General features: G+C 34.4%; 1 protein-coding gene across 3 annotated transcripts in view; it reads right to left on the bottom strand.

Moving 5' to 3' along the window:
* Positions 1-1037: 1037 nt before the first annotated feature.
* Positions 1038-12707, bottom strand: part of Nup62cl (nucleoporin 62kDa C-terminal like) — a 96288-nt gene continuing 84618 nt past the window's right edge. For 2 of the 3 annotated variants that reach the window (XM_005404703.2, XM_005404702.2), the window contains exons 8-9: positions 3581-3643; positions 1038-1333 (exon numbers count right to left, since the gene is read on the bottom strand). In XM_005404703.2, the coding sequence (XP_005404760.1) occupies positions 1294-1333; positions 3581-3643 (103 nt within the window). In that variant the 3' untranslated portion in view covers positions 1038-1293. The remainder of the gene's footprint in view (positions 1334-3580; positions 3644-12707) is intronic. The other variant, XM_005404704.2, reaches the window with a different exon arrangement.

The raw sequence follows: 12707 nt of genomic DNA, 5'->3' as shown, positions 1-12707 counted from the left end.
AAGGTATAATAGTAGTAATATTGAACTAAAGATTACTCAACATTCTAATCAAAAGCAGTGTTTACCTAAAGAAATCATCAACAATATTAAATGGTCTCTGGATTATCTTTACATTCTATAATTTTGAGTGGTAACAAAGACTTACCTGGATAAGAAGCTGCTTCTTGGAAATGTTTTGAAGAAGTATAGCAGAGACCATAAAAGTTCTAAAATTTAGGCTACCAATAAGACTACCACTAATATTTCAAAAATATTTTCTTCCTATAATATCTATCCCTCAACATGATCACCTACAGTTAGCAAAATAGAAATTTAGCTCAGTTATTATAAGAAACAGATCTCCAGTGACTTAAAACATTTTAAGAAGTTTATCTGATAGTATACTTTTATTTTTAAGCATCAGTTTTATTGCTGATTAAGTGGAACACAAGATATTAGAATGCGCTAAAGCTAAGAACAAGGTATTTTCTTGACAAGTGAATATATGAAAGTCAACAAAAATCATACATCATATAATAAAACAAACAAAAATAAGTGAATTCCCTGAACCCTATTCTTTTTAAAATAACCTAATTCTGGGCCAGGGGTATAGTCCAGTGGTAAGGCGTTTGTCCATCATGTGCGAGGCCCTGGGCATGATCCTCAGTATCAAAACACAAACCAAACCAAACTAGTTCAATAAAAAAAAAACTAGTTCAAATTCTAAATTCACCCTGTTCATGCCTCTGAATTTCTATAACATACCTTCTATAGCTCATCACACATTTCCTTGTACTGACTGTATCATTTTTATACAGATAGGAATTAATTATATCTCCAACTAGCAGTAAGTTTCATTGAAGGTAGAAACTTTACAGTATCTAGCACTTTACATTGAATTTAACAAGCACACAGTAAAGACAGGTTCTCATGCACTTTTTGGCAAGCATCTCTCCACAATTCATTTGTAGTGAGAAGGAATACGTGAATTGGTAACAGGATGTGAAATCTAAGTGGGTAAGATATACGTTACACGCATAGAGTAAACACCCAATAGATTGCATGACTAGTAGTAGCTTTTATTTAATTTTGAAAGCAACACTACAGTATAATCAGCAACAGCATAGTATTTAAATGGAAAAATGCATGCATACTTTATTTCAACAAAAGATTAAGTAGTAACTGTAAATACTACTCTATTTAACATCATTGAATATATAGGTTAAAACAATCCCAGAATAACATGCTAGAGATATAGTCATTTAATTAAAGGAAATCTTCATATGGTGTTGCTGCTCCTTGAGATGACAATCTTCAAAAACCTGTACCTCTTCTATCTTCTTTTGTATCATGCCTACAGGGGGACAAGTCACACAATCATTAATATGAAGTAAAAATATTCCAGGAACAGAATAGCACATACTCTCCCCTCCTATGGTTTATAAAACTTTAAATGTCAATGTAATAGCTTTAATTTTTAGAAAATACAAGAAAAAAATTCATCTAGCTGTTGAGAAACTATGAAAACAGTGGACTTTTGAAATTTTGTTTTTTTTTTTCTTTAAAATAAAGAAAAACAGTGGACAAGTCTGTTCAAGTCTGTTCTTTATCTGCTCTGCCTAGCTTTCATGCAAGTAACAGTCTATTTGAAACTCATATTTTGTTGGAGAAAGGCATTAGCTGTTTGTTTTATGCATCACAGCTTAAAAGTACAATATGAAGTAGTTATTAAATTAAGGGCACAGATTTTGGTGGGTCTTAGGTACCTACAAGCAAGATATACACTGAGTATATTTACATTTCTGATCCTTTCTAAGGATTTATTTAACTTAGTGATCTTCAGCTTTGCTCAGGGGCAGTGCATCACAAAATGGCATTGACTTTACCATATAAAACAGATCTTTTCTGTCAGTAAAAATAAACTGTTGAAGTAAACGTGACAATCTGAGTTTTTCAATTAACATACAAAAGTAAAATTGGCAATTTGTTTTAGTATTCGTTAATACTTAAGAGGATAAGCAATAACTGGTGGCAAGAAAAAAGAAAAATTTTCCAAAACAAAACTAAAAAAAAATTAAAATGTACTTTAAAATTTTTCGGCCAGTTGGGACAACTCTGATGTTTATTCAGTGTGTAAAGTGTAATATCTCATCCTATTTACAAGATAGATATTCTGCAAGATCACAGTTTAAGAGAAAGTGATTTAAATGATGGCTGTCTACCAAAAGGCTAGAAAAACAGTATATGCTGAGCCTGGAAAAATACATTTCTCTTTTGCTGTAATAACTAATTCAATGGTGCAATTTTTCCCCTAAATAACATTTTTAATGTGATGGAAGCGCAAACTAACAGTACAACACACCATTAACTTGAGATCATATGTGTCAACATAAGCACAGTCTATTAATTTGCTGATTGATACATATTAAATGCAAAGGAGTATGTTTATAACAATTTTAAAAATCAATAAAATGTCAAGAAACACAAGTTAGTGTTATTAAGAGAACCTTACTATAAACATTTTGGCATACCTTCTAATTACAATTCCAGGAATATTTCTGTATTAACACACTTTAAATTTTTAGAACTTTCATTGTTTAAGGGTAAAAACTGTACCTACACACATACTGCCCAGAATTCTGGTTCAATGATAAATATTAGTTGTTAAATTATATATTACACTAGCAATAAAATGCTAATAGTAGTCAAAACTTGTTAGGGGAAAACATGGCATACACATTTTAAGATTATTAAAAATAATTATATTGAACAATATGAAAACAGGAAAATAATTACATTCACAATTTTTAAAATGTGGTATGTCCATATAATGCAATGCTATACAACAATATGAAGAAATGAAGTACTGATACATGTTACAACATGAAGGAACACTGAAAACATTAAAAGAAGCCAGATATAAAAGGCCACATCCAGTATGGTTCCATTTCTATAAAATCTCCAGAAAAGCAAAATCTATACACACACAGAGTGGGTTAGTGATTGCCTGGAATTTGGGATGGAAATGTAAAATAACTAAAATGTCAAGAAAAAATACTTTACTAGTGAACTGCATATGTTTTCACAACTAGATAGTCTTAGCTAAATGGTTATGATGATTTATTTCTGTGCTTAAAATATTTTAAAAATATGATTTATTTCCTTGGGAAAGTTTTTGTTAAAATTGTTTCCAGCCAGTCCCATTATGATTTGGGGACAGATATTTTATTCAATTTAGCCTACTTACAAATATTTTAGGTAACAGTTTAAAGACTTTTATGAAAGGTTATAAAATGGGAAATTTTGTCATTAAAACCAAAGACAGCTTTCTACTGTAATTAATACATTTATTTGTACATATAAATATTATTGTATAGCATTTCATGCACTATCAAAAAAACCCCTGTACTCTCATGTTGTTATAGTACATCTCTTCTAGAAAAATCATTGGAGCATTAGGAGAAAAATATTTTAGAACAATGGTCAAAAGACAAATAAGTAACATATAAATGATATAAAACTATTTATAAACACTTAAAAGCATTCAATATCACGAGTAACCATAAGAATGCAAATTAAACCAGAGAAATATTATTCTCACCAATAAATCTGGTAAGGGATGATGATGGTGATGGTAGTTACGGTGATGATAGAAGTGTTAATACTAGAAGGAGTGCAGAAAAGTTAGTACTGTAACAAGTTACCAGTGAAAATACAAATTAGTACAACTTACCTAAAAGAAAATATAAATCGAAAGGATAAATCTTTTATTCTTTATTGAGCATTTTAAGTTCTAAAAATTGTATTTATGTGCAGTAATCATGGATGTACCTTAAAATTTACCTATAACTAAGTTTATTGCAGCACAATTTAAAATAAGAAAAAAGTTGGAAACATTAATCAATATTTAACAATGGGCTATTAATTTTAAAAACTATAGCATATCCATGCAATGAAATACATAGAAGCCCTTAAAATGTAGAATACTTAATAACATGGAATGATATTCATGTTCACATTTGGCAGCTTTGTATCTCCACCAAAATCTGAATACACTGTGCTCTGTACATATAAGGAGATAAATAAATTAAAAAGATATACTGGACTTTCATCATGGCTGACTAGAGGAAGAGTTGCATGAAAGGTGCTCAGAGAAGATCACTGAAACCACATGTACCAGAAGTAGAGAAGGAATTAGAATATTCATTGGGAAGACAATATGTGTAGATGAAAACTAAGAACTGGATCACTGGGGGGCGAAACAGCCAATGTAGCTGGTCTGCACCCTGCCAGCCTCTTGTCCCTCCAGGGAGCAGCCATTGTGAGAGCATTTCCAACAGCGTGAGGGAGGAAACAATGAAAGGGTGCTGAAGACCCTAGTCCTGGTTTCGACTCTCTATGTCAGCCCTTTTGCCAATTAGCACTAAAAGATCACCAAGAAAATGCTGCTGCCTGACTATCCTCACCAGCACTCACCAAGGGAAAGAGGACCCCTGTAACCCCAAACCTGGACAGAGGATAAATGGTGAACAAGGACTGGGAATTTCCATGGTTCACACTCTCTTGAGTGTGAATGGCTGATTCCAAGATTTCTGCACCAGCTGCTGTGGAATCCCCAGCCAAAGGGAGAATACATTTGTGGATCCCCAGGGCCCTCCTGAGCATGCCCCAACTCCCTGATCTTTGCCTCGTTAGTGAACCCATCCACAGTCTGCCACTGTATGTTCCTAGGCCAAGATGGGGCAGTGTCAGATTTGGCCCATAAACCAGGAGAGTGAATTCCTGAGATTGGGTTTGCCTGCGCTTGGTACTGGAAAGGACAGAGATGATATTGGTGTGGTTGCATATAATCAATCTGCAACTGAGGCAAGAAAGGAATGCTGTGAATACCTGGGCTTTATGGCAAAGTGGTCGCGAATGACCTGAACACACATATTCTCTGTCTCTTTCTCTGTCTCTGTCTCCGTCTCTCTTCCTCCCTCTCTCTCCCTCTCTCTCTCTCTCTCTCTCTCTCTCTCTCTCTCTCTCTCTCCTCTCTCTCTCTCTCTTTCTCTCTGTCTGAGACAGGGTCTTGCTATGCAATTTAGGCTGGCCTTGAACTCAGTATCTGGCCCTGGCTGGCCTGGAACTCATGGTGATCCTCTTGCTTCAGCCTCCCAAATGCTATATATTCTCTTGTCAGAGTATCTGAACTGAGTTCCTGCTGAGTATTTTCCATTTTGTTTTTTCTTTTGATTTGCTTCTGTTAAATTGTAGTCTGTGTTCTCTTCCTCTTCTCATCTCCTTATGTAGTGTTTGCGACTTAAACTCCCATAGCAATACAATTTTATTTCTTACTTATTTCTTTGACTTTTTAAATTCCTCAAGTCTTTAATTTGCCATATTCTGCTCTCAATCACTCCTACTTTCTTTCTCTCTGTCCCTCTTTCTGTCTCTCTCTCTCTCTCTGTCTTTGTCTCTGTCTCTCTCTTTGAGATAGGATCTCACTATGTAGCCCAGACTGGCCTTGAACTCACAGCGATCCCCCTGCCTCAGCCCCTTGAGTGCTGGGATTACAGGCACTCCTACCTTCTTTTGTATTAACTCTCTGTTCTCTGCATTCTGTTCTCACCACTGTTCCTTAAATTACCTAGCCCCCATCTCCCCTTGCCTCTTTGCCACATTCCAGGTACACAAATTTGTTAACAGGTTCTGGCAGTCTCTTAGCTCTCCTCAATTGCAAAGTACACCTCCCTCCTGTGAAACTAGTCCTGACCCCCTACAAATATCTTCTTAAAACCCTCAACACTAACACTTCAATCAAACTGAAAGTCCTCCAAGAGAATTTGATCAAATACTATTTTTTTTTCACCCACCACTATACCCCCATCTACCTGGTCCTCTACACACTTATGCTCCTTTTTCACCCATTCATCCTTTCCCCTCTTCTCCTGCCACATCATAAAATAACTGCTAATAACAATTGAATGTAGGCTGCAAAGAGTGCTAATAAAGGGTAGAAGTGTAAATACAAGGTCTATCACACATAAGCAAAATATATGATTGGATCTGTACAGTGTCCAAATCACTTAAAGAGCTAAATACTATCTCAAGAAAACTAAAACTGAAGCATTATCACAAGAAAGCAGTATCTTACTAAAAATATCTTCATATCAATTACAAGCTTTCTCCATCTACAGGACCTCAACCCTCAGCACCAAAAAAGGGGAAAAAAAGGAGGAAAAAACCCCAGATATATATACACACAAGATCATGGGAAAACAAGGCAATAAAAGACCTTCAAGGGCCTCCATTTCTCCCAAGGCAGACCCAGTGGGCACAGAGTGCTATGAATTGTTTAAAGAAGAGATAGAGAAACCTAGCAAGCTCAAAGAGGACATAACCTAAAAGTTTATAGGATTATCATACAAAATGACAGTACCGATTTGAGGAAAACAAAAAATTAGTAGAGCTGAATGACAAATTTTCCAAAATAGAGAATAAAAGAAAAAGTATCAGACAGAAATTCCAGATATAAAAAAACTTTAAAATTCAGAAACTGCAGAAATGATAAATGTGAAGACAAGGCTTCTGAAACCAAGGACAAAATGCTAAATTATGACTAAGTTCCCACAGAATCCTCAAAAGAGATAAAAGAACAAGAAAACGTCATCCAAAAGGTACTAGGTGACACTAAGAAGACCATCCTAAGGCTAATTTGAGTTAGAAAGAAAGTGGAAAACAGGAAAGATGGAATAAAAAATTTGTTACCAAAATCATAGAATACTCTCTAAATTTAATAAAAGAGTTCAGCTTACAAGTAAACTAAAAGCTTACAGAACACCAAACAACTCTGATGACAAAAGAAGCTCTCTTTGTCATAATTAAGACACATCATAATTAAAGACACATCATAATTAAAATGCCAGACTCTCAACAACAGTATTTTAAAAGCAGTCAGAGAAAAACAAAAAAAAAAATCACACAATAAAGGAAAATACGTGAGAATTACAGCAGACTTCTCAACACAAACTTTAACAGCCAAAAGGGCTTGGAGCGAAGTGTTTCAAGCCCTAAAGGTAAATATCTTGCAACCCAGAGTAATATACCCACCTAAGTTTTCCTTCAATATAGATGAACAAGGACATTTCATGAAAAGGAACAACTTGAGAGATTATGAATATCAAACCAGCACTCCAGAAAATACTAAAAATTCTCCTAGACAGAAATGCTAAAACCAACAAAGCCAAAACTCTAGATGGAATGAATACATCAAGCATGGTGCATTGATAAATAAGAAAAAATAGGAAAGGCAAAACAAATCTGCCAACAATAGAGAAAGAGCAAAATGTTGGGAATTGATCAATACCTCTCAGTAATAGCTCTCCATGTTAGCGGCCTTAACACTCCAATTAAAAGAACAGATTGGCAGACTGGATCAAAAATACAACCAAATAGTTCGTTGCATTCAAGAAACTCATCTAACCTGCCAAAGCCTGAAAATAGACCCAAGTCTATCACCATGCACCAAACTCAAATCAAAATGGATCAAAGATCTCAATACTAAAACAGAAACACTAAATCTATTGGAAAAGAATGTAGGTAAAAACCTTGAAGACATAGGGGTAAGCAGAGAGTTCATGAGCAAAAACCAGACTGCACAGGAAATACTTCAAAGAATCAACAACTGAGATCTCATCCTACTAAAAAGTTTCTGCACATCTAAAGAAATCACCAGCAGAGTAAAAAGAAAACCCATAAATTGGGAAAAAATTTTAGCTGACTGTCCCTCGGACAAAGGGCTTCTATCTAGAACATAGAAAGAATTAAAAAACACCAGCCCTCCCAAATTCATAGACCCAATCCAAAAATGAGCAGCTGAGATGAACACCCAGTTCTCAGATAAAGAAATACAAATGGCAAATAAATACATGAAAAAATGTTCAACATCATTAGTCATTCCAAAATTGCAAATTAAAACAACACAGACTTCATCTCACCCCAGTAAGAACAGCTAGCATTAAGAAATCAACCAATAACAAATGCTGGCGAGGCTGTGGAGAAATAGGAACTTTTCTCCACTGCTGGTGGGAATGCAGACTGGTGAAGCCATTGTGGAAGTCAGTCTGGAGATTCCTCAGAAAACTAGGTCTAGAGGTCCCATTTAGCCCAGCTGTTCCCTTTCTGGGTATTTTCCCAGAAGATCTGAAAACGTCATATCACAGCAATATATGTGCACCCATGTTCATAGCAGCACAATTTGTGATAGCTAAATTGTGGAAGCAAACCAAATGTCCATCCTCTGAGGATTGAATAAAAAAATTATGATACTTTTATATAGTGGAATATTACTCAGCTATAAAGAAAGATAAACTTGAGGATTTTATAGGTAAATGGTCACAACTAGAGACCATACTCATAAGTGAAATAAATCCGACATGCATGTGTAAGAATCATATTGTCTCACTAATGTAAGACTTGAAAGAGTGAATAAAAACTAGGAGGTATGATAGACATTGTGAAACAAAAGGAACATGCTCAAAAGTAAAGATCAACTGGGGTGTGGGAAAGGCGAAGGGAAAGAAGGGGAAAATATGTAAGTATGTATACACAGGATAGGTACCATAGTTGTACTGCTGTCTTCTATTCCTCTACAGAAAGGAACAGCTAATGATTACTTGGTTGATCAGTCGTGTATGACTCTGTTTTCTTGAGAAACCACTTTGCAGATATCAATAAATAATACAACAACCCTTGTTAATTTCCAACAACTTTGTCTGTAACTCTGTTTTGTTTGTGTTGTTCTTATGCTATTTTGTAGATGGATGTCTGTTTGTTAATATGTGTTCCTTCTTTTATTTCTTAAAATAAAAAGAAGAAACTCATCTAATCCAAAAAGATATTCATAGACTAAAAATCAAACCATGGAAAACAAGATTTCATGCACCAGGACTCAAAAACAAACAGGCTAGCAATTCTAATCATAGACAAAAGTTACTTCATGCTAAAACTTAGCAGAAGAGACAAAGAAGGTGACTATATACTAGTTAAGGGACTAATCCAACAAGAGGAGATATTGCTGGTAAATATATATGTACCAAATATTGGAGCACCTATCTTTATAAAACAAATACTGCTGGATGTAAAATATCAAATAAATACGAACAGTCATAGTGGGTGATCTCAATACGCTACTTTCAAAAAGAAATAGATGAATTAAACAAAATATCAATAAAGAAAGTGAGAGCTGAACCACACCCTTTGCTTAAATACCATATGGTATCTCTCATTTCAAGAGGTAAAGTACAACTAAAAAGCAAAATATAGGATTTGTGTAAGAAATCAAGGAGATAGATCTTTATTTATTAGTTTTATTTTAAAGGAAAAGAACAAAACAAAATAACAAAAACAAAGACGTAAACAAAATAACATAAAAACGGTACAGAATTTTGAACAAGGTGATAGGAAATCAACAATGGTTGTTGTATTACATAATGTTATCTTCAAATTGGTTACTCAGAAAACCAGATATAGGCATGTAAGATTGATCAAACAAACATTATTCCTTTCAATAAGCCACTAGAAATTAGTAGTATAATTATCTTAGCTAGAGTATGTGTGTGTGTATATATATATATATATATATATATATTTCCCTTCCTTCTTTCTTTCTTTTCTCTTTTCCTTCATCCCAGTTGTTCTTTCCTTTTGAGCAGTTTCTTTCTCTTTCACAATATCTATTGTACCTTTCAGATTTTATTTACTCTTTCAGGTTCTTACACTAGGGAGACAATATGATGCTTACACATGTGAGTCTAATTTATTTCACTTGAGTATAGTCTCTAGTTGCATCTATTTACCCATAAAAGCCTAGAGTTTATCTTTTTTATAGCTGAGTAATATTCCATTGTACAAAATACCGCATTTTTTTTAATCAATTCTTCAGTTGATGGGCATTTAGGTTGCTTCCAAGATTTAACTATTACAAACTGTGCTGCTATAACCGTGGATGCACATATATCTCTGTGGTATGTTTTCAGTTCTTCTAGAAAAATACCCAGAAGGAGAATAGCTGGGTTGAATGGGACTTCTAATCTTAGTTTACTGAGGAATTTCCAGACTGATTTTCACAGGGGTTGCACCACTCTACACTCCCACCAATGGTGGAGAAGGGTTCCTTTTTCCCCACAGCCCCTCCAACATTTGTTATTGGTTGATTTCTTGATGACAGCCATTCTTTCTGGGGTGAGATGGAATCTCAGTGTTGTTTTAATTTGCATTTCTCGAATGACTAATGAAGTTGAACATTTTTTCATGTATTTATTTGCCATTTGTATTTCTTTATCTGAGAAGTGTGTAGTCACTTCAGATGCCCATTTTTGTACTAAGTCTTTGAATTTTGGGGCCCTGATTTTTTTTTATTCTTTATATGTTCTAGATAGAAGTCCTTTGTCTGAAGGACAGTTGGCTAAATTCTTTTCCCAATTTGTGGGTTTTCTTTTTACTCTGTTGGTGATTTCGTTTGATGTGCAAAACCTTTTCAATAAGATGAGATCCAGTTGTTGATACTTTGATGTATTTCTTGTGCAGTTTGGTTTTTGTTCATGAACTCTCTGCCTACACCTATATCTTCAAGATTTTTGCCTACTTTCTTTTCTAGTAGATTTAGTGTTAGTGTTTTAATATTTAGATCTTCAATCCATTTTGACTTTAGTTTAGTGCATAATGATAGACAAGGGTCTAGTTCTAGTTTTTGGCATGTGGAGAGCCAGTTTTTCCAGCATCATTTATTAAAAAGGCTATCTTTCTTCCAGTGGACATGTTTGGCCTCTTTGTGAAAGATAAGAATGCTGAGTGTGTTTGTGGTTGTGGATGCATCTTCCAGTCCATTCCATTGATTTTCAGGTCTGATTTTTTTTCCCCAATACCATGCTGATATTATCACAGTAGTTTTATAGTATAATTTAAAGTCAGGGATTGTGATGCCTCCTGCCTTGCCTTTGTTGCCCAGGATTGTTTTTCCTGTCTTGCAAATGGGAAGTGGCTCAGGGGAACAAGGGCAAGAGGAAGGATGGGAAAGGAAAATAAAAAGATTTAAGATGGGTCACTAAAATACCCACAATGAATGTGAACATTACATGTCATAAACAGGCACAAACAATAATAAGAAGAAAATGAAAATGAGGAAAGGTGATTTAAAGATATAGAGGTGGGTGAGATGGGAAGGGGATTAAAAAAGAATAAAGCTGTGTTATATACATTCACCTACTCCCTAAGATGAGTTTTAACTTCATTTACTGCAAATATGTGTTATAAAATTAAATTTAATTTTAAAAAGAAACAATATACTGACCTGAAGGGGACCAAGAGATCATGGAGAGGATTGGAGCATAGAAGTGAGGGAAGATAATTAAGATGTGTTATTTATATGTACCAACTTCTCACAATGAATGTAATATTATGTACTACAAGTATATACTAATAAAAAAGATAAATCAATGTATATTTATCATCTGTCCATCAATCTATCATCTGTCTATCAATCTATCATCTCTCTATTTAGATGGATGGATGGATGGATGAATGGATGAGTAGGTAGATATTGACTAGCCAGGCATAGTTAAATTCTGAAAATAGAGAAATAATTGAGGCATAATCACTATGTAGAAGTTCAAATTCCAGGAAACAGATATGCAAATAAGTACTAACCACAATATCGTACGATTAGTGCTAAAAATATGTACTGTATTGCATAATATGGATGCAAAGAAAAGGATAAAGAACTATTTGAGTGTTAAGGAAGATTTCATAGAAGTGAAGGCTCTTAAACTACATCTTAATGTGGGAGCAGCTACTAGGCAGACAATGATGAATACCTCATTATTTAAGATAAAAAAGTGAACATCTAAAAATATGAAAGAAAAAAATTAGATGCTTGCAAACTCATAAATACTTCTTTAAAAGGTGTGCTGTAAACAAGACATAAGATAGAAGAAGCAGGGGCTATCTTATACTGTGTATGTTTTATCTTATGCAGAGAACCAGAGTTTATCACTGGGGACTCAGAACTAGTGAGGGATTTAATAAATAGATGACTGGAACACACTATCATTTTATCAAGATCACTCTGAGAATAGCATGAAAATGAATTGGAATAAGGTAAGATTGAGGAAGGAGACCATTAAGGTCTCTAAAGATGAAACATATTCATTTACCATTGCTTTGTTCCAAAATGCCTACAAAGTAGCAGCAATGAAATTTTTAAAAAGAGGAAAAAGATAAAAGCATAAAAATGAGAAGGATGAAAACAAGAATGAGGTAACAGCAAAACTTTGAAAACTGCAACTGGATTTATAGTAGGAAACTCTACAAAGGATATGGAATTAGTAGAAATATTTAATTAAATATGCTGTTGAAACTGGAGCTGAAAACAGGATTAAGAAAGATTAAGCAGTAGATCTCTCTTCCCCTCTACATCCTATATCTGGACCATTCTCCTTACTGAAGTTCTGCAGATGATTTTTCTTTGTAGAGGCTGAATCAGATTAGTGTTGGATGAGGGTTACCAGGCAAAACTGAGAACAAAGATTCTGTACCAACAACAAGAATTAAATGAAAATTTACAAGGGATTAATGGAAAGTTTACCAATTGAATCTTGAGCCTCCAGTTGGTTCTCTAACAGTTCCAGGAACACTGGTTTAACTCTAGGCTTGTTAATCTCAAGCCAGGAGCTGGAAGATACTTCTGT

Source organism: Chinchilla lanigera, unplaced genomic scaffold (genome assembly GCF_000276665.1).
Source record: "Chinchilla lanigera isolate Chin_1 unplaced genomic scaffold, ChiLan1.0 scaffold00089, whole genome shotgun sequence".
NCBI lineage: Eukaryota > Metazoa > Chordata > Mammalia > Rodentia > Chinchillidae > Chinchilla > Chinchilla lanigera.
Note: the sequence above shows the minus strand (reverse complement) of the source record. Positions and strands in the feature narration are given on the sequence as shown.